The 27063-nt window shown below is 45.1% G+C and overlaps 1 protein-coding gene across 1 annotated transcript; it reads right to left on the bottom strand.

Moving 5' to 3' along the window:
* Nucleotides 1–119: 119 nt before the first annotated feature.
* On the bottom strand, nucleotides 120–15737 carry ccdc89 (coiled-coil domain containing 89). The gene is made up of 7 exons (XM_033023670.1): nucleotides 15607–15737; nucleotides 12021–12493; nucleotides 10425–10555; nucleotides 9854–9990; nucleotides 2816–2892; nucleotides 1196–1295; nucleotides 120–292 (listed from the first exon to the last, which is right to left on the bottom strand). The coding sequence occupies exons 1-7, from the start codon at nucleotides 15655–15657 to the stop codon at nucleotides 206–208; spliced, it is 1056 nt and encodes a 351-aa protein (XP_032879561.1). The 5' UTR covers nucleotides 15658–15737; the 3' UTR covers nucleotides 120–205.
* Nucleotides 15738–27063: the final 11326 nt, after the last annotated feature.

Here is a 27063-nt window from a genome sequence, read left to right as displayed (position 1 = left end):
CCTCAAGGAGGGTCTCGACCCAAAACAAGATCAGCCTTGTTGCCATGATTTCTCCTTCTTTCCTTAATGGCCTGAGCACTTTTGATGAAAGTGATAAATTACCGGTACTTCAAAAGGAGGTGATTATAAATTCCTTTTATTTGCATCTTGATATAAAATCTTTTTTTGCAAATGTACAATACTAAATGCATACTGAAATTTGGCATCACTTAGTTAGGTGGCGCAGTTTGCCATTCAGTTCCCTCTCTTTTGTTAGTAGGTTATTGCTGTGCTTCTTAAATGCTTCAAATTCCTAGTAATGGGAAAAAATAGTTAGAAAGATAAAATAAGATTTTTAATGAACTACTTTTTGTATTCATACATGATGGAAGCTATGGATGGTTTGAGCAAGTAAACGGTTTGTGGAGGAGACCCATGTTAGTTGAAAATATATATTTGAGGCTCATTCAAGAGTTTGCATCTATTCAAGTGCATACCAGGTTTGTCAAGTGAGAAATGATGTGAAATAATGGGGCCCTACAGTGAAGGTTTGTTCCTGCCATGATTGTTAAAATGAGCTAACTGCATATTGTTACATGCATGTGCTTATTTACCATTTTCTGTAGAACGTTTAACTTCGCCATAGCATCTCAAAACCGTCCTTATTTATGTTTAAAAATTGCACACAAGTGTGTTTTTGCAAAAACTTGACTTGATTTGTGGATGGTTTGATTGTAATCATGCAGTCTTTCCGCTGACTGGTTAGCATACAACATAAAAGCTTTTCACTGTACCTCAGTACACGTGTCAATAAACTAAACTGCTTATTGCTGCAATTTAGCTTGAGATACAACAGGGATACAGACAGTATCTGGTACAAGTTCAAAGAAATGTCCAAAGGTTCTGCAGAGCCTTCTACCTGTAGAATAGAAATTAGTGAAGGGAGAAGAAAAACTACCAGTACCTTCCATTCATTCAAATTTTCAATTTCAGCAACGGAAAGAGAATATTGATTTGTTTGAAGCTATGTATAAATCATTTTATTCAACAGTTTAACAAGTTTGATGGCTAGAGGATGTCGTTTCATTTCTGCTTTAACAAGATCTGCTTTATCATACGTGTGCAAGCAGGAAAAACTGTTTGAATAGTGCATGATGCATCATAGCTCAAACGACAGAAGTGTGTTGTATTGATGGTCAGAATGAGAACTACTTACCATTTCCAAATCAGTGTAACCCTTTTGATATCTGTGATACTGCTGCTGTAACTCCTTGACCTTGGCACTTTCATTTACCATTGCAGCTTCATATTGAAATCTGAAATACAAAGCACATTCTGCATGAAATCTCCAAAGTACAAAACGGGTCTTGACCTGAAACGTCACCCATTCCTTCTCTCCGGAGATGATGCCCGTCCCGCTGAGTTACTCCAGCATTTTTGTGTCTACTGTACATCTAGAGGTTAGAAACATGAACTAATCACAACTGTTCCAAGGTTATCTTTATCCTGATACCCGAATCATGCCTGACACATCTGGTCTGGTTTAAGACAGCTAACATGGCTGTATTACCATTTACTGGCTACAGGTGCTTCTCGTTGCTTCTTGTCAGCCAGCTAAAGGAGATCATCTTCAAATAGCCCAGCTATCAGTGCCTGTATCCTTAATGCAACTACTCCAAGACTAAAATAGCCGCCTGCACGGGATTAACTGAGCTGACCACAGCTCAATGTAAGCAAAAGAAGCAGGTGGAGGAGGGGAAATGCACTAGGATCAAGGTAGGGCGAGAGAAACAAAGAAGCAGGATGCAGAAATTTATGTGGGAAGGAACTGCAGATGCTGGTTTACACCGAAGATAGACACTCAGCGGGACAGACAGACAGACAAATGTAGAATAGATCATTGTTAGCTTGCAAAAGGTGACAACAAAGCAAACAGGTTGCAGCTCCATGCAAAGTGCAGATTTAAAAAATGTGCAAGGACTGCAACAAGGCAGATTGGGATATCAGGAATTTATCCTAGGCATGCAAGAGTTCCGCTCAGTAGTCTGATAATAGCGGGGAAGAAGCAGTTCTTAAATCTAGTGGCTTTCAAGCAGGAGAAGGGAGCAGAGGGAATGAGCAGGGTGTGAATAAATGGTCCTTGATTATGTTGACTGCTTTCCTGAGGCAGAATGAAGTGTGGATGGTCGAGGGTGGGGAGGCTGCTCGGTGCGCTAGACTGGGCTGTGTTCACAACTCTGCGATTTCTTCATATATGAAATGTTTGCAAACTGATTTATTCAACTTCTGGGATAAGTTGAGTTAACATTTATAACTATTTCTTGAAGAGTTGCAGCTTTAAACTTTGGATGTCAATGATCGAATATTTGCACTAGAGATCCACTTTGTCTGTATCGACAATAAACAATAGGTGCAGGAGTAGGCCATTCGGCCCCTCGAGCCAACACCGCCATTCAATGTGATCATTGCTGATCATCCCCAATCAGTGCCCCGTTCCTGCCTTCTCCCCATATCCCCTGACTCCGCTATTTTTAAGAGCCCTATCTAACTCTCTTGAAAGCATCCAGAGAACCCGCCTCCACCGCCCTCTGAGGCAGAGAATTACACAGTCCAATTGATATATCGATGCTTGCATCTCCAATTGCAAGAAGCAAATGCAAAGCTGCACCATATTTCATTCTGAAGGGCCTCGACCCGAAACGTTGCCTATTTCCTTCTTTCCATAGATGCTGCCTCACCCGCTGAGTTTCTCCAGCAATTTTGTCTACCTTCCATTTTACAGCATCTGCAGATCCTTCTTAAATATTTAATGAACTGTTCTCCTTTTTTGTTTTACCTGTCTTCTGCATCTTTCTTTGCTTTCTCTGTTAATTTTAGTTTCTCCTCCACAAGCTGTATCTCTTTTTGTTTGTCCTACATTTTAAAAAGTCATAGAAGTCATAGTTAGGAATTTGCAAACAATAGAACTCTTCACTGTATCCACAATATAATTGAAAACGTTATACCTAGAGCCAAGAAAATTTGGTGAATTGATTAGTTAAAAACCCTTGACTGCCGCTAAAATGACCAACGCTGCCTTACGTGGTATAGAAGCATGAATCCAATTCAAATAGACACAGTGGTGGAGTAAATCACCGGGACAGGCAGCATCTCCGAAGAAAACGGATGGGTGATGTTTCAGTTTGGGACCCTTCTTCAGACTGAAGGGTAGGGGAAGGTGAAGAGCTGGTATAAATCAGGACCTGATCTTTTCTCACCTCCAGCTCTTCACCGACCCCTCTCTCCCCTACCCCCTACTTTCAGACTGAAGGGTCCCGACCTGAAACGTTTCTCCATCCTTTTTTTCCAAAGATGCTGCCTGACCCACTGAGTTAATTCCAGCACTTTGTGTCTAGCTTTGGTATAAACCAGCATCTGCAATTCCTTGTTTCTACAATCCAACTCTGAGGTTGGTGGCACAAGTGGTGAGTTCTGCTGTAAGATATTCATTCCGCCGGTATAATTGCCATTTTTACCCATGGATATTGCCTGGTCTACTCGGAGTGTTTTCCTTTGTATCAGTTTTCCAGCAAATAGAACATAGAAACATAGAAAATAGGTGCAGGAGGAGGCCATTCGGCCCTTCGAGCCAGCACCGCCATTCATTGTGATCATGGCTGATCGTCCCCTATCAATAACCCGTGCCTGCCTTCTCCCCATATCCCTTAACTCCACTAGCCCCTAGAGCTCTATCTAACATGTTCCAACATGTTATTTATTTTTCCTCAGTAATTACCCTCGCTCATTTTATCAACACAGCTCAGATGCAATGCACAAAATTTAGCAGCGTAGTGAACTGCAAACATGATAGTGATAAATCAGAGCTGGGTGTGTGCACACTGGTAGTATGGGCAGGTGACGTTTAATGCAGAGAAATATGAGGTGATGAAATTTGGTTGGAGACACAATGAAAAATAAAGGACATTGTTCTAAAAGTGGTACAACATCATAGGGGAGACCCAAGGGACCACAAATGTTAGTTTACAAAAAAAGGCACAAAATGCTGGAGTCGGACAGAAAGTCTGAAGAAAGGTCCTGAGGTAAAATGTCACCTATTCATGTAGTTCTGAACTACTGTTTGACCTGCTGAGTTACTTTGCGCCTTTTTTTAGAACTAAAGGAATAAAACAGGAACTTTTGGGCACAGAGAAGAGAATATGATAAATAATTTAGAAAGTAGAGAATTAAAAGGCACACGAAGGGGCAATGTTATCACACAGAGAGTGGTTGGAACAAGGAACGAGCTGCCAGAGGAGGTAGATGAGAAAGGTACAATAACAACATTTACAAAACATTTGTACAGGTATGTGTAAGAAAGAACTGCAGATGTTGGTTTAAATTGAAGGTAGACACAAAATACTGGAGTAACTCAGCAGGACAGGCAGCATCTCTGGAGATAAGGAATAGAAACATAGAAAATAGGTGCAGGAGTAGGCCATTCGGCCCTTCGAGCCTGCACCGCCATTCAATATGATCATGGCTGATCATCCAACTCAGTATCCTGTACCTGCCTTCTCTCCATACCCCTGATCCCTTTAGCCACAAGGGCCACATCTAACTCCCTCTTAAATATAGCCAATGAACTACCTTCTGCGGGAGAGAATTCCACAGATTCACCACTCTCTGTGTGAAAAAAGTTTTCCTCATCTCGGTCCTAAAAGATTTCCCCTTTATCCTTAAACTGTGACCCCTTGTTCTGGACTTCCCCAACATCGGGAACAATCTTCCTGCATCTAGCCTGTCCAACCCCTTAAGAATTTTGTACGTTTCTATAAGATCCCCCCTCAACCTTCTAAATTCTAGCGAGTATGGGTGATGTTTCGGGTCGAGTCTGAAAAAGAGTCTCGGCCCGAAATGTCACCGATTCCTTCTCTGCAAGTACATGAATATGAAAAGTTTAGAGGGATACGGGCTAAATGTGGGCAATGGGAGTAGCTTAGATGGGGCATCTTGGTCGGCATTGACGAGTTGGGCCGAAGGGTTTGCTGCCATGTTGTATGTCTCTATAATTTGGTTTGAGGGAAAAGACAAATTTAGTAATCTAGATGATGAGGTTGAGTACAAAGAAAATACATTGCAGATTTCTGTGAATGAGAAAATAACTGCTCATGAGTGATTTAAAAAAAAAGCAATGTCATTGTGAAAGGAGCAATGCTCAACTCCACAATGGGCAGAATGGAGATGGTGAACAGTTAACCTGAACAATGGGAAATTGAAAAAAATAACTCTCCTGTTGCAGATGTGAAGATATCTAACTTTGGAGGTGGGCTTAATAAGACCAACTTGTACAAGTGTGCACCATGTTACTGCTATAGGAGAATCCACATGTATTTTATTGCTGTTTATACTGTTTGTTTCTCCTAAATTGACTCACATCTGTTAATATAGTCGTTGATTCATGCAGCACAAAAACAGGCCCCACGGCCCAACTCAATCACACCAACCAAGATGCCCCATCCAAGCTAGTCTCATTTGCCCGATTTTGATACATATCCTGCCAAACCTTTCCTATCCATATACCTGTCCAAGCGTCTTTTAAATGTAGTCATAGTAGCGGCCCCAACTACCTCCTCTGGCAGGCATTTATTCTTTATAAGGTCCTTAGTGATAAGAGCAGAATTAGGCCATTCGACTCATCAAGTCTGCTCTGCAATTAAATCATGGCTGATCCTCCTCACCCCATCTCCTGCCTTCTCCCCATAACAGGGCTCTCACTTAACTTTTTTTCTCTGTTTCCAGCCGGGCAACCTAGGCAGCTTTTTAGGTTGCCAAATGACAGTTTAGGTGGTCATTTAAGACGGCTTGCATGACGTGTGCGATAATGTGCTCAGACGAAGTGCGTAGTTACCAGTCAGAATTATGCTCAATGAAACATTCACATATTATTTCTGCTTCAAATAAAGTCACAAACTAAACATATTCACCAATGATATATACCACAATGACATGCAGCAAAATTATAATACAGTATATACAGTATCTCAACTCCAATTACACGTTGCAATGAATGCAATTTCTATTATTTCTTTCCACTTCCAAAGAAAAATGAGACCAAGCGTAGGCTTGGCGATCGCTTCGCCGAACACCTCCACTCGGTTCGCAATAACCAACCTGATCTCCTGGTGGCTCTGCACTTCAACTCCCCCTCCCATTCCGAATCCGACCTGTCTGTCCTGGGCCTCCTCCATGGCCAGAGTGAGGACCACCGTAAATTGGAGGAGCAGCACCTCATATTTTGCTTGGGCAGTCTGCACCCTAGCGGTATGCACATTGACTTCTCCAATTTCAGCTAGTCCCTGCTTTCTCCTCCCCTTTCCTGCTCTCCCTCAGCTCACTGTCTCCGCCTCTTCCTTTCTTCTTCCCACCACCCACCCTCACATCAGTCTGAAGAAGGGTCTCGACCCGAAACGTCGCCTATTTCCTTCGCTCCATAGATGCTGCCTCACCCGCTGAGTTTTCTACCCATTCACACAAGTTCTGTTATCCCACTTTCCTCGCCCACTCCCGACACATTAGGGGCAATTTTACAGAGCCAACCTACAAAGCCAATGCGTCTTTTGGATGTAGGAGGAAACCCACACGCTTACAGGGCGAATGTGCAAATTCAACACAGACAGTGCCCGAGGACAGGTTCAAACACAGATCTCTGGCATGCGAGGCAGCAAGTCCACCAGCTGTGTCACTATATTTTGTTTTCCAACACACAAAAATTATACGTTGATAACTTTGGTTACGAAAAAAAAGTATCCATTTTCAGTCTTAAATCTCTAAGTGATGCTATGTCCCTCATTACAGCTATTGTATGTTTTAATTCAGTTCAAGACTATGGGGCAGTACATTGGCCATAAACTTGCTGCCTAAAAGTGTCAGACCGAGAATTGATCCTGAATATGGGTGCTGTCTGTATGGAGTTTCCTCCTTTTCCCTTGGGTTTTCGAATGGGTTTTCTCCAGGTGCTCTTGTTTCCTTCCACATTACAAAGGTGTGCAGGAATCTTTTTCAGACTCAACCCAAAACGTAATATTTTCCTTTTGTCCAGAGATTCTGTCTGACCTGTTGAGTTACTCCAGCTTTTTGTGTCTATCTTCAGTTTAAACCAGCATCTGCAGTTCCTTCCTACACACACAATTGAACTTTATTAATCCCAGGAGGGAAATTGTGTGTGTATGTGTGGGTATATATATTATACATACACACGCACACACAATATTTATATAGTTATATATTCATATATAAATATACACAGTTTTGTTTTCTTGTTTATAACATTGTTTACAGAGTACTATGTTTACATATTCTGTTGTGCTGCTGCAAGTAAGGATTTCATTGTTCTAACTGGGACATGAGAGAATAAAACACTCTTGATTCTTGACTTGCGTCGCTAATGTGTGGGATAGAACTAATGTACGGGTGATCGGTGGTCGGCGTGGACTCGGTGGGCTGAAGGGCCTGTATCCACGCTGTATCTTTAAAAAAACTAAAACACTAAAACCAGAGGAAATGTAAAGAAGGGTCTCTACCCGAAACGTCACCCAATTTCTTCTATCCAGAGATGCTGGCTGCTCCATGGAGTTCCCCCGCACAATTAAAGCATGGAATAGTCTTCACCCTACCATGGTTACCCAACCAGACACAACTAAATTTAAGGTAGCTCTTTTTTCCCAAGAACCCTTTTTTGCTGAAGTCCAAGTCAACACTCAAGTGAGTTTTATTATCATGTGTCCCAGATAGGACAATGAAATTCTTGCTTGCTGCAGCACAACAGAATATGTAAACATAATACAGAACAGGACATAAAAGTTCAGTGTGTTCATATACCATAAATATACACAATAAATAAACAGATAAAGTGCAATAGGCTGTTATTTTTCAGAGTTTGGAGTTTGGTGGTGGAGGGTTCACTCCAGTTTAAATACCATTTGGAATATTTTTGGAGTACAGAAAACTGTTTTAATTTTCTTGTAAAAAAAAAACATTGGTTATTTGCCTTCCTTTGTTTGTAATTTCTGTAACGTTTCTCTCCCTGCCCTAACTGTAAAACATTTGCATGTATAGTGGGTAGAGTTAGTCCGTTACTTTCTTTCATTATCATCTTGTCATTGTTTTCCTTTGCATTTGAGAAGATTGGTGTAACAAGTTGCATGTGGCTTTTTCTTGCGGTGCATCAAAGCTCTTCTCCACATTCAAAGCTACAAAAGGACATGTGGTTTAACGAGGGATCATCTGGATATGTTGCTATGAGGAAATGGCTGACACATGATGCATTGCTGTTAAAATGCAGAGTTATCACTGCATGGAATGAGGACAAAGCTTAAAATCTCTCAGCATTGCACTGCTGCAAAACGGGTGTATCATCCAGGTACTCGTACACTAAAACCTATTTTGTATTTGCTGTTCCATACAAGGAAGCATTCATGTTTTCTTACTATGCTTTCAAAATTTTGTTTAGCCATTGAGTTCTCTCTGAAATCTGCTTTGGCACAAAACATGCCTGAAATCCATTCCAAGTTGTATAATGTTTTCCAATAAAACTACAATTTACCCACAAAAAAAAATCCAAAAAAATCAGGCAATATGGGGAGGAGGCAGGAACGGGGTACTGATTGGGGATGATCAGCCATGATCACATTGAATGGTGGTGCTGGCTCAAAGGGCCAAATGGCCTGCTCTTGCACCTTTTGTCTACTGACCAGGAAACCAAGAAGGAAGAGTTACTCCAGCACCAGGGAGTGATTCTGCGTTGGTTTTCAGCGGTCGCGGCGAGGCGAGGCGGCGACCGTACAACAATGGTGGCCAGATCTCCCACAATGCAAAGGTAGGAAGAAAGTGCCTGGCGCCAACCATTTGCCATGGCAGTGCGCATGTGCAGGGCGGCACATGCGCACAACCACGGCCGATGATGTGCTGGCTGTGATTGTGCGCATGTGCAGGGGAGAATGTGCAAGCCGCGGCAGTGCGCATGTGCAAGGCGGCCGGCGGAGAGCGGAGAACCGGCGGCCCGCACACGGATATGGATGGCGGACGGAGACGGAGAGTGACAGAGAGAGAGAGATAGAGAGGGGGGCCCACTCAGAGTTGAACGATAGGTGTCCCGGGTGCTTGCCAAGCCGGGCAAAATGGCATGGCTTTTAGGTTACCCGGCGGGACTTTAGGTCACCATTGGTACCCGGGCAACCGTTAATTTCGAGCCCTGCATTACCCCTGACAACCGTACTAATCAAGAATCTATCTCTGCCTTACAAATATCCATTGATGGCATCCACAGCATTCTGAGGCAAAGAGTTCCACAGATCCACCACCCTCCTAAAGGAATGTCATTTAATTCTGAGGCTATGACCTCTACTCCTAGACTCTCCCACTAGTGGAAACATCCTCTCCTTATCCACTCTTTCCAAGCCTTTCACTATTTGGTAAGTTTCAATGAGGTCCCCCCTCATTCTTCTGCACTCCAGCGAGTACAGGCCCAGCGCCGTCAAACGCTCATCATATGTTAAACCACTCAATCCTGGAATCGTTCTTGTAAACCTCCTCCGGACCCTCTTCAGAGCCAGCACATCCTTCCTCAGATATGGTGCCCAAAATTGCTCACAATACTCCAATGCGGCCTTATTAGAGCCTCAACATGACAGCCCTGTTTTTGTATTTTAGCCCTGTTGGAAATAAATGTTAGCATTGCGTTTGCCTTCTTTACTACCGATTAGACTTGTAGATTAACCTTTTTGGAAATCATGCACTAGCACTCCCAAGTCCCTTTGTACCTCCGATTTCTGGATTCTCTCCCCAGTTAGATAATAGTTTACTTATATAGTGAATTGTTTATATTTCTCAACATAACCTGTATAATTTTCCCTCTCTCCATGGAAAGATGACAAAGCTCTTCCTTCTCTCGTGTCAGCAGAAGTATTTTATTCTGGGATTCTGTTTCCTCGTGATTTCTCACTTCTGTGGCTTCTTTCTGCTTCTTTACAGCAACTAAACAAAGGGGCAAGATATCTGATTTAGAAAGGAATGAATATTTAGTCACATTTCCAATCTAGCATCTAGATAGCAAGTACAAATGCACTGTACTTGCTGATAATATATCAATGAGAAATAATATTTTGAGTATAAAAATAACATCTTTTAATATTACCAGCAACATTTAAATCAATTGCTCAATTTTTAATCATTTGCTCAGATCTTAATAAAATTACTTTAGATTGTTATCCAATGTTATAACTTTGCTGTGGAATTTTCACTACGTGAACTATTACAAGTCTTTAAAATTAAGGAACTCCTAACCATGTGACGAAACCAATATTTTTAATTTACTAATGTTTAATTAATATCAGAAATATTGTTTATAATCTTTCATTCGATTGGAAATTGCTAGTGCTACTAAAGTGGACCTTTATTTGAATACATACCATTACGCCTATCCTCCGATTCTTTCAGTTTTACCTTCAGATGAAGCACTTCATCCTTATAAAGCTTTTCAGCGTTTGCTTGCTTTTCTAAAAACTCGCTCTCTTTTTGTCGTAGCTTCTGTGTTATTTGCCTGAAATAAAGGAATAAACAAATATTAAAGTGAGAACTAGCAGAAACATTACATGGTGCCTGAAGTAAAGGGCCTGTCCCACTTTCACGACCTTTTTTACTCGTGGACATTTTTCATCCGGCTAGAAAAACGCCCCGACCACTTGATGCCACGAGTACCTACAACTAGCATCACAACCTACCCACGACCTAGGTAGACAAAAGTGCTGGAGAAACTCAGCGGGTGCGGCAGCATCTATGGAACGAAGGAAATAGGCAACGTTTTTTGGGCCGAAGCCCTTCTACCTACGACCTACCTATGACCTCGTGATGATCATGCTGCGAGTATGAGTCAAGGGCAAACTCGGCAGAGGTTGTGAAAGTGGGACAGGCCCTTAACACTAATAGTAGATACAAAATGCTGCAGTAACTCAGCGGGACAGGCAGCATCTCTGGAGAGAAGGAATGGGTGACATTATGGGTTGAGACCCTTCTTCAAACTGATGTCAGGGGAGTGGGGGGGGGGGGGGGGCAGAGATAGAATGTAGTCAGAGACAGTAAGACTGGTGGGAGAACTGGGAAGGGGGAGGGGATGGAGACAGAGGGAATGCGAGGGCTATTTAAGGAAAGCAACACTTGTAGATATGTGTAGTACGTCCATTCCCTGCTGTTCATTATCAGCAATCATTAAATCATGATTCCAGGGATAGGGTGCTTGTGGGCAGGGGTATAATCCCTCTAGTGCTCACTGTTTTCACTGCTGAGATTCATGGGAGACCTTCATCCAAATCCACTTTGTCCAAATTAGGCTCCACATTTTCTCATTGTCTTAGCCTTCATCATAATGGGGATTCAATCTGGCTTTAGAACCACAGAATCATGTTTAATGAAGGACACAAGATGGCGATAGCACTGTGTTGGGGTTATGGTTAGGGATGCAGACACAAAAACTGCAGATGCTGGTTTACAAAAAGAGACGCAAAGTGCTGGAGTAACTCAGCGGGTCACGGGGCCACAGTTTAAGAATAAGAGGTCAGCCATTTAGAACGGAGACGAGGAAACACTTTTTCTCACAGAGAGTTGTGAGTGTGTGGAATTCTCTGCCTCAGAGGGCGGTGGAGGCCGGTTCTATGGATACTTTCAAGAGAGAGCTAGATAGGGCTCTTAAAGATAGCGGAGTCAGGGGATATGGGGGGAAGGCAGGAACGGGGTACTGATTGGGGATGATCAGCCATGATCACATTGATTATCGGTGCTGGCTCGAAGGGCCGAATGGTCTACTCCTGCACCTGTTGTCTATTGTTGGGACCCTTCTTTGGGCTGATTGTGGTAGGGGGGAGAAATCTGACCCTCTGAATTAATCCAGTTATGATTAGGGATTATGTTGTACAATTTGGGTCTAAAAATATTACACTAACAAATTGAATACTTGTTTGGTTGAATTGTTCGCCATTTTGGATTGTAAATATGTAATTTGTGTTGCTTACTTGCAATCTTGTTCAAGCATGTCGCGTTGTTTCAGATATTCTCCTAATTCACTGGACAGCTTCAGTATTTGAACTTCTTTTTCCTGCAGGGCTTTACTAAAGAGATTTTCGTTTTCTCTCTGAAGTTTTTCATTTTCTTCAATAAGCTCTGAATTCTGTCTCTTATATTCATCCTTAAATTTGATGATTTCTTGGTGATTGAATGCCAGATCCATGAAGCGTTCCTCCAGCCGGGCTGACAACTTCATTTCACCCTCGAGTTGTTGCCTCAAGTCCTCGCACTGGTTCTCCACCTCCTCGTTAATTGATTCCAAAGTTTGGCAGCGTCGGATGAAGTCATCAGCTCGCTGTTTGAGTACACAGATGAGCTGTGACTGCTCATCTATTCTAGATCGCAACAAGGCACCCTCTGTTTTATCTTCTTGGGACAATCCACGTAACTTCTCCAAAGTGACAGATAAAGAATCACTTTCCTGAACAATGCAAAGAAGCTCTGAATCAATTCGGCACAGTGATAGAACATACAACACAGAGCAGTAAAGCACAGGAACAGGCCCTTTGGCCCACTATATCCATGCTGAATATGATGCCACGTTAAACTAATCTCCTCTGCCAACACATGATCCAGATTCAGATTAGGGACAGTTTCGCCCCAGCTGTTATCAGGCACTGAACCATCCTCCTCCAACCTCATCTATTGCATCCGCTGCTCTAGATGTCAGCTGGCCCTCAACACCAGCAAAACCAAGGAACTGATTGTGGACTTTGGAAGGAGTAGGAGGGGGACCCACAGCCCCATCTATATCAACGGGTCGATGGTTGAAAGGGTCAAGAGCTTCAAATTCCTGGGCGTGCACATCTCTGAAGATCTCTCCTGTTCCGAGAACACTAATGCAATTATCAAGAAAGCTCATCAGCTCCTCTACATCCTGAGAAGATTACGGAGAGTCGGTTTGTCAAGGAAGACTCTCTCTAACTTCTACAGGTGCACAGTAGAGAGCATGCTGACTGGTTGCATCATGGCTTGGTTCGGCAATTTGAGCGCCCTGGAGAGGAAAAGACTACAAAAAGTAGTAAACACTGCCCAGTCCATCATTGGCTCTGACCTTCCTTCCATCGAGGGGCTTTATCGCAGTCGCTGCCTCAAAAAGGCTGGCAGCATCATCAAAGACCCACACCATCCTGGCCACACACTCATCTCCCTGCTACCTTCAGGTAGAAGGTACAGGAGCCTGAAGACTGCAACAACCAGGTTCAGGAATAGCTACTTCCCCACAGCCAACAGGCTATTAAACCTGGCTCAGACAAAACTCTGATTATTAAGTAACCCATTTTCTGTTATTTGCACTTTATCAGTTTATTTATTCATGTGTGTATATATTTATATTATGGTATATGGACACACTTATCTGTTTTGTAGTAAATGCCTACTATGTTCTGTGTGCTGAAGCAAAGCAAGAATTTCATTGTCCTATACAGGGACACATGACAATAAACTCACTTGAACTTGAACTTGATCTATATCGGTGAGACCAAGCGTAGGCTTGGCGATCATTTCGCCGAACACCTCCGCTCGGTCCGCACTAACCAACCAGACCTCCCGGTGGCTCAGCACTTCAAATCCCCCTCCCATTCCGTATCTGACCTCTCTGTCCTGGGCCTCCTCCACGGCCAGAGTGAGCAACACCGGAAATTGGAGGAACAGCTCCTCATATTCCGCTTGGGGAGTCTGCATCCTGGTGGCATGAACATTGAATTCTCCCAATTCTGTTAACCCTTGCTGTCTCCTCCCCTTCCTACCTCAGCCCTCGGGCTCCTCCTCCTCCTTTTTCCTTTCTTCTCCCCGCCTCCCCCCACCCCCTATCAGTCTGAAGAAGGGGTTTGGCCCGAAATGTTGCCTATCTTCTTCGCTCCATAGATGCTGTTGCACCCACTGAGTTTCTCCAGCATTTTTGTGTACATCCTACCAACAACTAGAGAGCAGTCCTGATCTACTATCTGCCTCATTGGAGACCCTCGGATTATCTTTGATTGGACTTTACTATCTTTATCTTGCACTAAACATTATTCCCTTCATTATGTATCTGTACACTTGGATGGCTCGATTATAATCATGTATTGTCTTTCTGCTGACTGATTAGCATGCAAACTAAACTCAAGTTCATATCCCTCCATTCCCCACATTTCCATGTGCCTTTTAAACGCCATTATCCTATCTGCCTCCACCACCACCCCTGGCCTGGGTTTTCTGATCATTATGGACACACTGATTCAGGTTAAGTTACCTATGTGAGTCCAGTGTCTCAGGTTAGTGCTCTGAATTCAGTAACCATTTCTTTCAGCTTCACTGAGCATTATGAGCACAATACCTTGGGCTAGACCCTGAATTAAGGATCATTGTGAACATATCTATCTGCAGGGGGCTGACTTTTATGATCGCTGCATGCACGATCATTGCATTCTCCCCATTCAAAGGTTATGGGGTGTAGGCAGGAGAATGGGGTTGAGAGGGAAAGATAAATCAGCCATGATTGAATGGCGGAATAGAGTTGATGGGCCGAATGGCCTAATTCCCGATCCTATGACGTGTCAGGTTAGAGCGCCAAGCTGTAATCAGTGTGAAGGCATGATCTCGGGAGCAGACACCATAGTGAGCACACTGTTTCGTATTTGGGCTCCAAGTGAAGCAATAATGGCTTGCAATCCAAGCCCAGTTCAGCGATCAGAATGAACACGCTGTCTCAAGTCACAGTTGTGAGTCCGCTGCAGACAGTGTTATACACTGGCATTGTGAGCCCTGTGCCTACGGGTCGGTGCCATGAGGTTAGGGAGTACCGTCCACATGTGGACCCGGCCTTGGGATCCCTGTGGACACATGGCCCAGCCCTGGCACAGGTTGTCGCGGTGAGCCAGGATCCATGCCAGGACGTGGTGACCACTCCCCCTTCACTGACACTGACAGGCTGGGCCCTGAGGACCCTGAGGTTCTTGACCCCTGAGAACCCTAGTCCCTGTCCCTGAGGTCCCAGTCCCTGACGCCTAAGGACCCTGAGATTCTTGACCCCTGAGAACCCTAGTCCCTGACCCTGAGGGTCTTGACCCCTGAGGACCCTAGTCCCTGAGGTTCTTGACCCCTGAGGAGCCTAGTCCCTGACCCCTGAAGCCCCAGTCCCTGACGCCTAAGGACTCTGAGATCCTTGACTCCTGAGGACCCTGACCCCTGAAGACCCCAACCCCAGTCCCTGAGGTCCCTGACCATGATGCCAGTCACTGAGTTCCTATACCCCAGTCTCTAATATCCCTGACCCCCAAGGACCCTGTTCCTGACTCCTGAGTTGACCCCAGTTCCTGTAGTATCTGACCCATGAGGACCCAGACCTCAGTTACTGACCCCTGAGGTCCTTAAACCCTGTCCTTGATGTCCCTGACCTCAGTCCCTGGAGACCCTGACCCCAGTCCCTGATGTCCCTAGACCCTGAGGTCGCTGACCATGACGCCAGTCTGTGATTTCCCTGTCCATAGTCCCACAGAGGACCCTGACCCGGGTCCGTGCCCCAGTGCTGAGGCCCCTGACCCCGCTCCTCACCTGCCGGCTCTGCTCCACCATCTGCCGCGGGGCCCGCTCCCGCCGCTCCATGGCCGCCGCCGCCGCCCGTTGCCAGTGGCGACCGAGAGAGAGGGAGAGGGAGAGGGAGCTACGGCGGCTCCCAGCGTCAAACACGGGGCGGCGGAGAGCGATTGGGGGGGGGGGGGGGTAGTAGGGGGTGGGAGGGGAGAGGAAAAGATAGAGGAGAGGGGGAAGGAGGAGAGAGAGGGAAGGATGGAGGAGAGAGGAGGAAGGATGGAGGAGGGAGGGAGAAGGAGGGTGGAGAGAGGGGGAAGGAGGGAGAAGGATGGAGGAGAGAGGGAAGGAGGGTGCAGAGGGAGGGAGGGAGGAGAGAGGGGAAAGGGTGGAGAAGAGAAAGTAGGAGGGAGGAGAGGGAGGGAGGATGGAGGAGAGAGAGGGAAGGAGGGAGGGAGAGAGGGAAGGAGGGAGGAGAGAGGGAAGGAAGGAGGGAGGAGAGAGGGGAGGAGGGGGAAGGATGGAGGAGAGAGGGAAGCAGAGAGGAGAGGGAAGGAGGGAGTTGAGAGGGAAGGAAGGAGGGAGAGAGGGAAGGATGGAGGAGAGAGGGAAGGTGGGAGGCAGGGGAAGAATTGTGAGAAGGGAAGGAGAGGTGGAGAGGGAGGGAGCAGGAGAAAGCGAGAGAAGAGAGAGGTAGGGAGGGAGAGGGCTCCTGCAACAGCTCTAGACTGGTAGACAAGTACACCTCCAAGCCGGTAGACCAAGACCAGTGAGTGTGTAGGAAGAAACTGCAGTTACTGGTTTACACCAAAGACAGGCACAAAGTGCTGGAGTAACGCAGCAGGTCAGGCAGCATCTCTGGAGAACATGGGTAGGTGTTGTTTCGGTCGGGACCCCTCTTCAGAGTGTGGTGTGAGTGGTGGTGTCATGGCAATGAGGTGGGGTGGGGAGAGGCTGGGCCTGCAGTCAGAGGCCCGTCCTCCACTCACCTGGCCATTATTTACTTCTCAAGAAATGATTTACTTTATTTTCCCCATTACAATTAGCCTCCGGTTAGTGTACCACATCTTGTCATCGACATTTTTCAATTGTGTCTTTCAGGTCATACTGACCATGCACATTGGGTACTCCAATTCTTTATAAGGTTGTGAGCATAATAACCAGACAAGCCCAGGCAGCGAGAGGTTGGCCCCTCAGTCACAATGTGGTCAGGAACTCTATACATGCCTGTACTTGCTTTTGCTTCTGTGGGGAGGTGAAGTCCATATGTGTGACCTTGTTGATGTATAGTTTGTACCTGGGTTGGCCTAAGTGTTATGTAGTTTGTTTACCTAAACCAATAACACATAATCTATCATTTCAAATACTTATGGTCAATATATGTGTTAGTTTTGTTTCCTTTTAATTGCAGCCCAAGAATAAACTGCATGTTTGACAGGGAGTTTCCATGAATTTCCTGCCCCCTTGGCAAATTTTGTGTTAGCTTTGCCATTTGGAGCCAACCACAACATCCAGCACCGTTTCATGAGGTAAAGTGCAGAATTAGATGTGGTAAGGGATCTGGCATTGCATTTTGGGACGTTTGTGCCACATTTGCTGCTATAGTGACATGAATGTGATTTATCTAATGGCGGTGCAGTTACCGAAGTGGAATGCGCTGCCAGAGGAAGTATTTGAGGCAGGTACTGTAGCAACATTTAAAGGACATTTGGACAGGCACATGGATAGGAAACATTCAGAGGGATATGGGCCTAACATGGGCAGGTGGGATTAGTGTAGATGGAGCATCTTGGCCGGCATGGGCAAGTTGGGCCAAGGACCTGTTTCCATGCTGTATGACTCCTAGTCAGAGGGTGGTGAATCTGTGGAATTCATTGCCAGAAGGCAATGGAGGAGAAGGCAATGGATATTTTCAAAACTGAGAAGTGCAGGTAGCTCTGGTGTAGTGGTATAGAATAAAGTATTCTGTTGTTCAAGGGATGTGGGTATGGCTGCACAGAACATTGTAGGTTGAGAAAATGATCAGTAAGGAATGCAACATTCTGGGCTTTATTAGTAATGCATTGAGGGTAACAAATAAGGGAATTAATGCTGAGGTTTTATAAATATCTGGAATATTGTGCTCAATTTGGATCACTACAGTACAAGAAGAATATGAAGGTTTTTGAGAAGGTCCAGACAAAAAAAACTGGGAATTGCTCTTAGTCATAGTCATACAGCGTGGAACAGGCCATTTGGCTAACTTGCCCTGTTGACCAACATGCCCTGTCAGCCAACATGCCCCGTCTACTCACCTGCCTGCCTTTGGCCCATATCCCTCTAAACCTGTCCTATCCATGTACATATGTAAATTCCTCTTAAATGTGTGATAGTACCTGCCTCACCTACCTCTGGCAGTTTATTCCATATTCCCACCATCCTTTGTGTGAAAAAGTTATCCCTCAGGTTCATTTTAAATCTTTCTCCCTTCACCTTAAACCTATGTCCTCTGGTTCTCAATTCCCCTCATTTTGGAAAAAAAATATCCGTTTACTTAAAGATAAACACAAATTGCTGGAGTAACTCAGCAGGGCAGGCAGCATCTCTGGAGAGAATGAATGGGTGATGTTTTGGGGGAGTCCCTACTTCAGACTGAGAGGAGAAAGGAAATGAGAGATATAGATGGCGATATAGAACAAAGAAATGAAAGATATGAAAAAAAGTAACGCTGATCAAGGGAGTGGTCCATTGTTGGCTGTTGGCTAGGTGATATGCAGACAATGAAACTCACCAGGAAGGGTCTCGACCCGAAACGTCACCCATTCCTTCTCTCCAGGGATGCTGCCTTTCCCGCTGAGTTACTCCAGCATTTCGGGTCTATCTTCGGTGTAGACCAGCATCTGCAGTTCCTTCCTACACTGTGTTTACCTGATCTATTCCTCTCATGATTTTGTACACCTCTTGTGATAAGAGTTGAAGTTACAATGATAAATGGAGAGTCTGGGGCTGTTTAGTTTGGATAAGAGAAGGTTGAAGAGAGGTATGATAGAAGTGAAGTCAAGAGAGAGTGGACCGTGGGAGAGTGTTCTCTCAGGCAGTGAAATTTAGGACCAGAGGTCACAGGTGTAAAATAAAGTGGAAGCAAGTTAATCTTGGTACAAGGAAAAAACATCTTTGCGCAGCAATTTTTTTTGGAATCTGGAATGCACAGCCTGCAGATAGACAAAATGCTGGAGTAACTCAGGAGGACAGGCAGCATCTCTGAATGGTGGAGGCAGATTTCTGTTAGTCTTCCAGCGCATGGGTCAAATATGTGCTCAAAACATTGTATGGATACGGAGAAAACGCCGGTGGGGGAAACTCAAGAGTTGTCCTGGTGGTGAGCTAATGTAATGGGCCGAGCTGTCTCTTTCTGTGCTCTAATTCTGTGACTGTTCATAAATAGCATAATGCTTTTAGTTCTAATTAAAAATCAGATAAAGCCAAGTAAATGTTATTAACAGATCAATAGAAACATTGTTTTAAGAAACAGTAAGATAGGTAGGTGGATACGATAGTTTTAGAGGATATGGGCCAAGCGCGAGCAGGTGGGACTAGTGTAGATGGGGCATGCAGGTCGACGTTGGTAAGTTGGGCCGAAGGGCCTGTTTCCATGCTGTATGACTTTATCAAGCTCCATGACCTTATTTATGTTTGTACAATCGTGGCTTTGATTTTCAGTTGCCTTTACAATGAGATGGCTACATAATATTTCAAATTGGAAAGTTGTCCGCTGGTTCGTAACATTGCACCAGTAAAAATATTTTCAACAGCAGCAAGTAGTTTCAAGGCAATAAGCAAGGAAGTTGTATAACCTCTGAAGCAGACCACGAAAGAAAAAAACATGGATCAGAAATTTTAAAAGTGGATATATTGTTCCTGGTTATTAGAAACTCTAGAAATACTGCCCCCATTTCTATAAAATGTTGATACAGAAATTAGTTACGTAATACTCACTAACCTAACTGTCTGCGAGGAACAACATTGCACAGTCGGTGAGCAGTCCAGGTGAGTGCAGAACAAACATTACCAGACTGGATTAAATTTACCAACTCGCAAGACTCTCAAACTGCAACAAGTAATTTTCTTGGCCACACCTCTCACATATTGGTACTATAGATCCTAGCATGATTTGACTTGTCACTTCTTTTATTTATTGCGTGAAAGGTCCCGACTCTTTACTTTTCGCAGCACATACCTCATTCTTAACTGTCAGTGTCCATGAGCTTATCAGTTTAAAAAAAAAAGAGAAGAGTTTACATAACACAGAGCAGTTACTCATGCAGCCTTTAAAACTAGGTAGCCCTCATCTGCGGACAATTTGGAGCACAGTTCTTGTTCTGTATATTACTACTTAACCTTGTTCATTTCACTGGCGGAGATGCCTGCTGAGGACCATTGTTCAAACCAAAACTATCCATTATAGGACCATAGGCCATATACAGTACATGTAAATGTGTGTGTGATAGGTCTTTCATGCTGTATATATAAGACAATCACATTAAAAGGACAGAAACTGTATTGGACCCTCATTTTAAATCTCTTTTACTCTTGCAAGGTTGTGCTCTTGACATTACAATTGGTATAAAAAGCTAGATTGTGAAACGTAATACGATCAACAGAGAAAGCAAACGTGCCTGTGTGGCAGGTGATTGAAGGCTGATGCTTGAGACAGAGGCTAAGAACTGTCGTAGAGTGAGGCCTGGTGTGAGGATGTTACACAGACCCTCCATTCTTTATCAGGAGCATCATTCTCAGACCCTCTGACTCCTCTTTGGCTTTTGAAAGCTCTTTATCTGCGTACACCACTCATTTCAGTTGTGTGAGCGGGGCATTAGTAACCCAGGAAGAATAGAGGGGGAATGGTTATAAGTTGACTGAAGGGTGATTTTCGCTGACGAGAAACAGGGAATTTGTTTTATTTGTTTAATTTAGTTTATTATTGTCACGTGTACAGAGGTAAAGTGAAAAGCCTTTTTGCTGCATGCTCAGTGAAAAGACAGCACATGATTACAATCTTGCCATCCACGGTACACAGATACAGGATAAGTGTAATCATGTTTAGTGCAAGTCCAATTAAAGATAGTTCAAAGGTCTCCACTGAGGTGGTTGAGAGGTCAGGACAGCACTCTAGCCGGTGAGAGGATGGTTCACTTGCCTGATAACAGCTAGGAAGAAAATGTCCCTGAATCTGGAGGTGTGTGTTTTCAAACTTCTGTACCCCTTGCTTAATGGGAGAGAGGAGAAGAGAGAGTGAACGGGGTGAGAGTGGTCCTTGATTATGCTGCTGGCCTTGCTGTGGCAGCGTGCAGTATAGATGGAGTCAATGGTGGCTTATATATTGTCGCCCCACCAAGAATAAACTTGATGTAGCAACTGCGTTAGTAAATAATAAACCGAAACAATTACAATAGACAATAGGTGCAGGAGTAGGCCATTCGGCCCTTCGTGCCAGCACCGCCATTCAATGTGATCATGGCTGATCATCCCCAATCAGTACGCCGTTCCTGCCTTCTCCCCCATCCCCTGACTCCGCTATTCTTAAGAGCCCTATCCAGCTCTCTCTTGAAAGCATCCAGAGAACCGGCCTCCACTGAGGCAGAGAATTCCACAGACTCACAACTCTCTGTGAGAAAAAGTGTTTCCTCGTCTCCGTTCTAAATGGCTTACCCCTTATTCTTAAACTGTGGCCCCTGGTTCTGGACTTCCCCAACATCGGGAACAAGTTTCCTGCCTCTAGCGTGTCCAAACCCTTAACAATCTTATATGTTTCAAGAAGATGACCTCTCATCCTTCTAAACTCCAGAGTGTACAAGCCCAGCTGCTCCATTCTCTCAGCATATGACAGTCCCGCCATTCCGGGAATTAACCTTGTAAACTTACGCTGCACTCCCTCAATAGCAAGAATGTCCTTCCTCAAATTAGGGGACCAAAACTGCACACAATACTCCAGGTGTGGTCTCACTAGGGCTCTGTACAACTGCAGAAGGACCTCTTTGCTACTACACTCGACTCCTCCTGTTATGAAGGCCAACATGCCATTTGCTTACAATTATTCGTTGCTGACTTACAAAATAAATATGCCAGTTTAGTTTAGAGAGAATGCCGTCATTTCTTCTTGGGATCTATCTTTATTAAAATACATACAATAAATATTGCAATACAGTGAGGTCGGCTTTTAGTTATTGTCAGGGATGATATAATATTTCGGGAGTCAACAGCAAATATATTAAGGGGATAGGATTATGGTGAGAGGGGAAAGATTTAATGGGAACCTGAGGGGTAACGTTTACACAGTGTATGGTGGGTGTATGGAACGGGCTGCCAAAGGAAGTGGGCAAAGCATGTAGAATATTAACATTTAAAAGATATTTTGACAGGCACTTGGATAGGAAAAACTTGGAGGGATATGGTTGAACACGGGCAAGTGGGGCGAGTTTAGATGGGGCATCTTGGTCGCTTGCCCCATATCCCTCTAAACCTATCCAATTCAGGTACTGTCAAAATGTTTCTTAAACATTTTGACAGTATCTGCCTCAGCTACCTCCTCCGGCAGCTTGTTCCATATACCTACCACCCTTTGTGTAAAAAAGTTGCCCCTGGGGTTCCTCGTAAACCCCCCCTGTACCTAATTGTATTGCTGCTGGCAAATTCATTTCACTGCACCTTCGGGTATATGTGACGAATAATATTGACTCACCTTAAACCTATGCCCTATTGGTTCTTGATTCCCCTTCTCTGGGTAAAGGACTCCGGGCATTTCCACGAACTATTCCACTCATAATCTTATACAACTATAAGATCACCCCTCGTCCTCCTGTGCTCCAAGGAATAAAGTCCTAGTTTGCTCTCTCTATAGCTCAGGCCCTCAAGTCCTGGCATCATCATCGTAAATCTTTTCTGCACCTTTTCCCAGTTAACAACATCTTTCCTATCTCAGAGTGACCAAAACTGAACACAATACTCTGAATGTGGCCTCGCCAATGTTTTGCACAACTGTAACATGACCACCCAACTTCTATACTCAGTACTCTGTCTAATGAAGGTCAATGTAGGCCGTTTTACCTGCCTCGGGAGTTTACTGTAGTTATCATCATGGCCATATACATCCCACCACAGGCTAATGCTAACCTAGCGCTAGCACAGCTGCACTCAGCCATCAGTAAACAGCAGGATGCTCACCCCGACGGTGCCCTCATTGTTGCAGGAGACTTTAATCAGGTCGACCTACGAGCTGCACTCCGCAAATTCCACCAGCATGTGCAGTGCCCTACCAGGGGCTCAAACATGCTGGATAAAGTGTACACCAACATCAAGGACGCTTACAGAGCTCTCCCCTGCCCATCCCTGGGACAATCCGATCACCTCTCACTGTTTCTACTGCCTGCATACAAACCCCTCATCTGCAAGACCAAACCTGTAATAAGGACGGTCAAAATATGGCCCGAGGACGCCACCCTACAACTCCAGGACTGCTTTGATCGCACCGACTGGGACCTGTTTGCACAACAGGCAACCAGTGGTACAGAGGTAGACTTGGAGGAGTACACATCCACTGTGCTCTCCTACATCAACTGCTGTGTGGAGACTGTCACAATGGACAAGCAAATAAAGATGTTCCCAAACCGGAAACCCAGGATGAACAAGGAGGTTCAGAATCTGCTAAGGGCACGCAACAATGCCTTTAAATCCAGGGACACTTCTGCCTACAGTGCTGCCAGGTCGAACCTGAACAAAGGTATAAAAAAGGCCAAAGACATCCACAGGCAAAGGGTGGAAGACCACTTCAATACCGCGGACACCAGAAGCATGTGGCAGGGTGTCAGGGACATCACTGACTACAAGAGCAGCCCAGCCTGCCCCCACAGTGATATCACACTGGCCAATGAACTAAACACCTTCTTTGCCCGCTTCGAAACTGGCAACACCACCAGGAGTGGAATTACCCCGGCCATGGCGGAGGGACAGGCCTTAACACTGAGCACTCAGGAGGTACAGTGCGCCCTGCGTGGGATCAATCCACGCAAGGCTGCAGGCCCGGATGGAGTCCAGGGAAGGGTACTAAAGAACTGTGCTGTACAGCTGGCGGAGGTATTCACGAGAATCTTTAATCAGTCTCTATCTCTGGCAACGGTCCCCAAGTGCCTGAAAACAGCTACCATAGTGCCGGTGCCGAAAAAGTCTAAAGTCACCAACCTGAATGACTACCGCCCGGTTGCCCTAACTCCAATACCAATGAAGTGCTTCGAAAGGCTGGTCCTCTCCCACAACATATCCAGCATCCCTGCCTCACTGGACTCTCATCAATTTGCATACAGGGCAAATAGATCCACAGAGGATGCCATCTCTCTGGCCCTTCACACTGTCCTGACTCACCTGGAAAGACAGGGCACGTACGTGAGGATGCTCTTCATAGACAATAGCTCTGCATTCAATACGGTCATCCCCACCAAGCTCACCACCAAACTCCACCAGCTAGGCCTCAGCTCGCCGATATGCGATTGGATCCTGAACTTTCTGACGGAGCGACCGCAGGCAGTGAGGGCCCGCACCTGTCCTCCACTATCACCCTGAGCACTGGCACACCACAGGGCTGTGTACTAAGCCCCATGCTCTACTCCCTCTTCACTCACGACTGTGTTCCTGCATTCGACACCAACACCATCGTGAAGTTTGCAGACGACACAACAGTGATTGGGCTGATCACCAACGGTGATGAAACAAAATACAGAGCGGAGGTGCAGAACCTGGCAGACTGGTGTGCACGTAACAACTTGTCTCTAAACACCTCCAAGACCAAGGAGCTGATTATTGACTTCAGGAGGTCCCATAATGGAGAATACGCCCCAATCTCCATCTACGGGGAAAGTGTGGAGAGAGTGTCCAGCTTTAAGTTTCTGGGCACTCATATTTTAGAGGACCTCACATGGTCCACCAACACCGCTGCGCTGGTCAAGAAGGCACAGCAACGACTGTTCTTCCTGAGGACATTAAAAAAGACTGGTCTGCCCCAACAGCTGCTGACAACCTTCTACCGCTGCACCACAGAGAGCATATTAACGTATGGCATCTCTGTGTGGTCTCTCAGCTGCACAGAGGCGGAGAGGAGAGCTCTTCAGCGCGTCGTCCACAGAGCGCAGAGGATTATTGGGACACAGCTACCAGCCTTGGAGGGCATCTACCACACACGGTGCCTCAGGAAGGCCGTCAGCATCCATAAAGACTCCTCACACCCTTGTAATGGACTGTTCGAGCTACTTCCCTCCGGCAGACGTTACAAGGTCTTCTACGCCAGAACCTCCAGACTCAGGAACAGCTTCATTCCCAGAGCTATAGCGGCTCTGAACCGGCCCTGCTGAGTGCCCCCCATCCCCCCTGGACTGTCTCCCTCGGATGGTCAAGTCGCACAGACACATCTGCACTTTAGTCTGTTGAACTGTTTTGACTGTTTTACTGTTCTATTTGCAATCCATGTTCTCGGGATATCAATATCTAAATCCAAATTTTATTAGTTATTTATGTTATGACATCGGTTGGAAGCTGCATACCAAATCTCGTTGCGCTTATGTGCAATGACAATAAAATATATTATTATTATTATTATTATGTGCCGAAAGCCTTCTTGACTACCTTAGCTACCTGTGATACTGCGCATTTCGAGATCTCTCTGCTCTGCAACACTCCCCAGAGCCCTGTGAAGGTGCTACCCTGTGAAAGTGCTGCCCAAAGATCATAGAAGGCGCTAGTATCTTTGGCGCTGCCCTGTTCTGACTTCCCAAAATGCAACACGTCGCACTTCTCTATTTTAGACTCCATTAATCATTACTCAGCCCACCTGCCCAATACATATTTTACATTATATGTGTAGTGCTCAAACATTCTAGATTATACAATTGTTGCCTCCATTTTGATTTCCACAGTAACTCAAGTATTGCTACATTTGTGCTTCAATGTTTGAGGACTTTTAACTCTAGGAGCTCCCTGTCCCAAAAGATATCCCTATCCGGATATCTTCTCACCCCCTTTAAACAATCAAGGCACTTATGACTGGTTGTTTAAGAAGGAACTGCAGATGCTGGAAAATCGAAGGTACACAAAAATGCTGGAGAAACTCAGCGGGTGCAGCAGCATCTATGGAGCGAAGGAAATAGGCAACGCTTCGGGCCGAAACCCCAAGGATTTCGGCTCGAAACGTTGCCTAGTTCCTTCGCTCCATAGATGCTGCTGCGCCCGCTGAGTTTCTCCTGCATTTTTGGGTACTTATGGCTGGTTATTCTGTTTACTCCCTTGAGAAAAGTTCTCTCCTTTCTTATAAGGACGTGATAAAAATGTTTCTTGGAAACCATGTTTTGCGTTAGTTGCTCCGTGTAAACAAACATATCAGGCTATCAGACAAATGGCCCCTGCAGTGGTAAGGAAGGGTCATGTTGTGTGGCTCCATGGTGCTATTGTGCCCATGATGACTAACAGGAACTACCAATTTGCTCAGCTTCATTTTATAATTGGATTTGAGGTCTTCGTCTTCAATCATTCTTTTCCTCAGATGGCCAAAGGCTGTGCATGTACATTGAAGATTCAACTGATTAGGAAGACATCATCATTCATCAGTACAAAAGAGAAAGGTGCATAGGGAAGCCACTCAGCCCATTGTGATAATTATTTTGTTCAGTTACTCGATGGGCCTAACACATACAATTTAATTTAACATTTTCTGGAAACAATTGGATTTTTTCTGGGGATCAATCCATGAAAACATTATTATTGTGCCATTTGTAGGAAACACAAGGTAGTGGTGAGGGGAAACACACTTCCACTGCTGCCCACAGTGCAGCTAGAAGTTCAATGATCTGGTGAATCTGATATCCTTCCCTGCTGTGGACCTCTGGATCCCAACATGCTGTTCACTCTCTCAACTAAAGGGGGCAACTAATCCCTCAATCTATAATGCCCCTGTCCCACTTAGGAAACCTGAAGCGGTTTCTGGAGGTTTTTGTCAGTCTCCCTACCTGCTTCCACTACCTGCAACCGCACGGAAACCTTGGGTGGGGCGCAAAGTCTTCAGAGGTTTCCGTTCAGGTTTCCTAAGTGGGACAGGGGCATAAGGGCACACTTATTCAGGCACTATCTCGCAGAGTCGTACAGAATGGAAACAAGCCCGACTTGCCCACACTGACCAACATACCCCATCAACACTAGTCCCATCTGTCCACGTTTGGCCCATACCCCTTTAAACCTGTCCTATCTATGTACCTGTCTAAATGTATTTTAATTGAAAGACCTTGAAATATATTTAGTTCGAAACAAAACAGACGCGGATTTGTTCTCTCATGTCTGGGCCACGCTTTATCCTTTAAAACGTATGAACACCGTCAGATAGTTGTCTCTGGCACCTTAATGTGAGGACGCCGGCGGTCCCAGCTAACTATCCAAAATGACCACAATTCAAGAGCACTTTGGTGCCCG

Source organism: Amblyraja radiata, chromosome 7 (genome assembly GCF_010909765.2).
Source record: "Amblyraja radiata isolate CabotCenter1 chromosome 7, sAmbRad1.1.pri, whole genome shotgun sequence".
Lineage (NCBI taxonomy): Eukaryota > Metazoa > Chordata > Chondrichthyes > Rajiformes > Rajidae > Amblyraja > Amblyraja radiata.
Note: the sequence above shows the minus strand (reverse complement) of the source record. Positions and strands in the feature narration are given on the sequence as shown.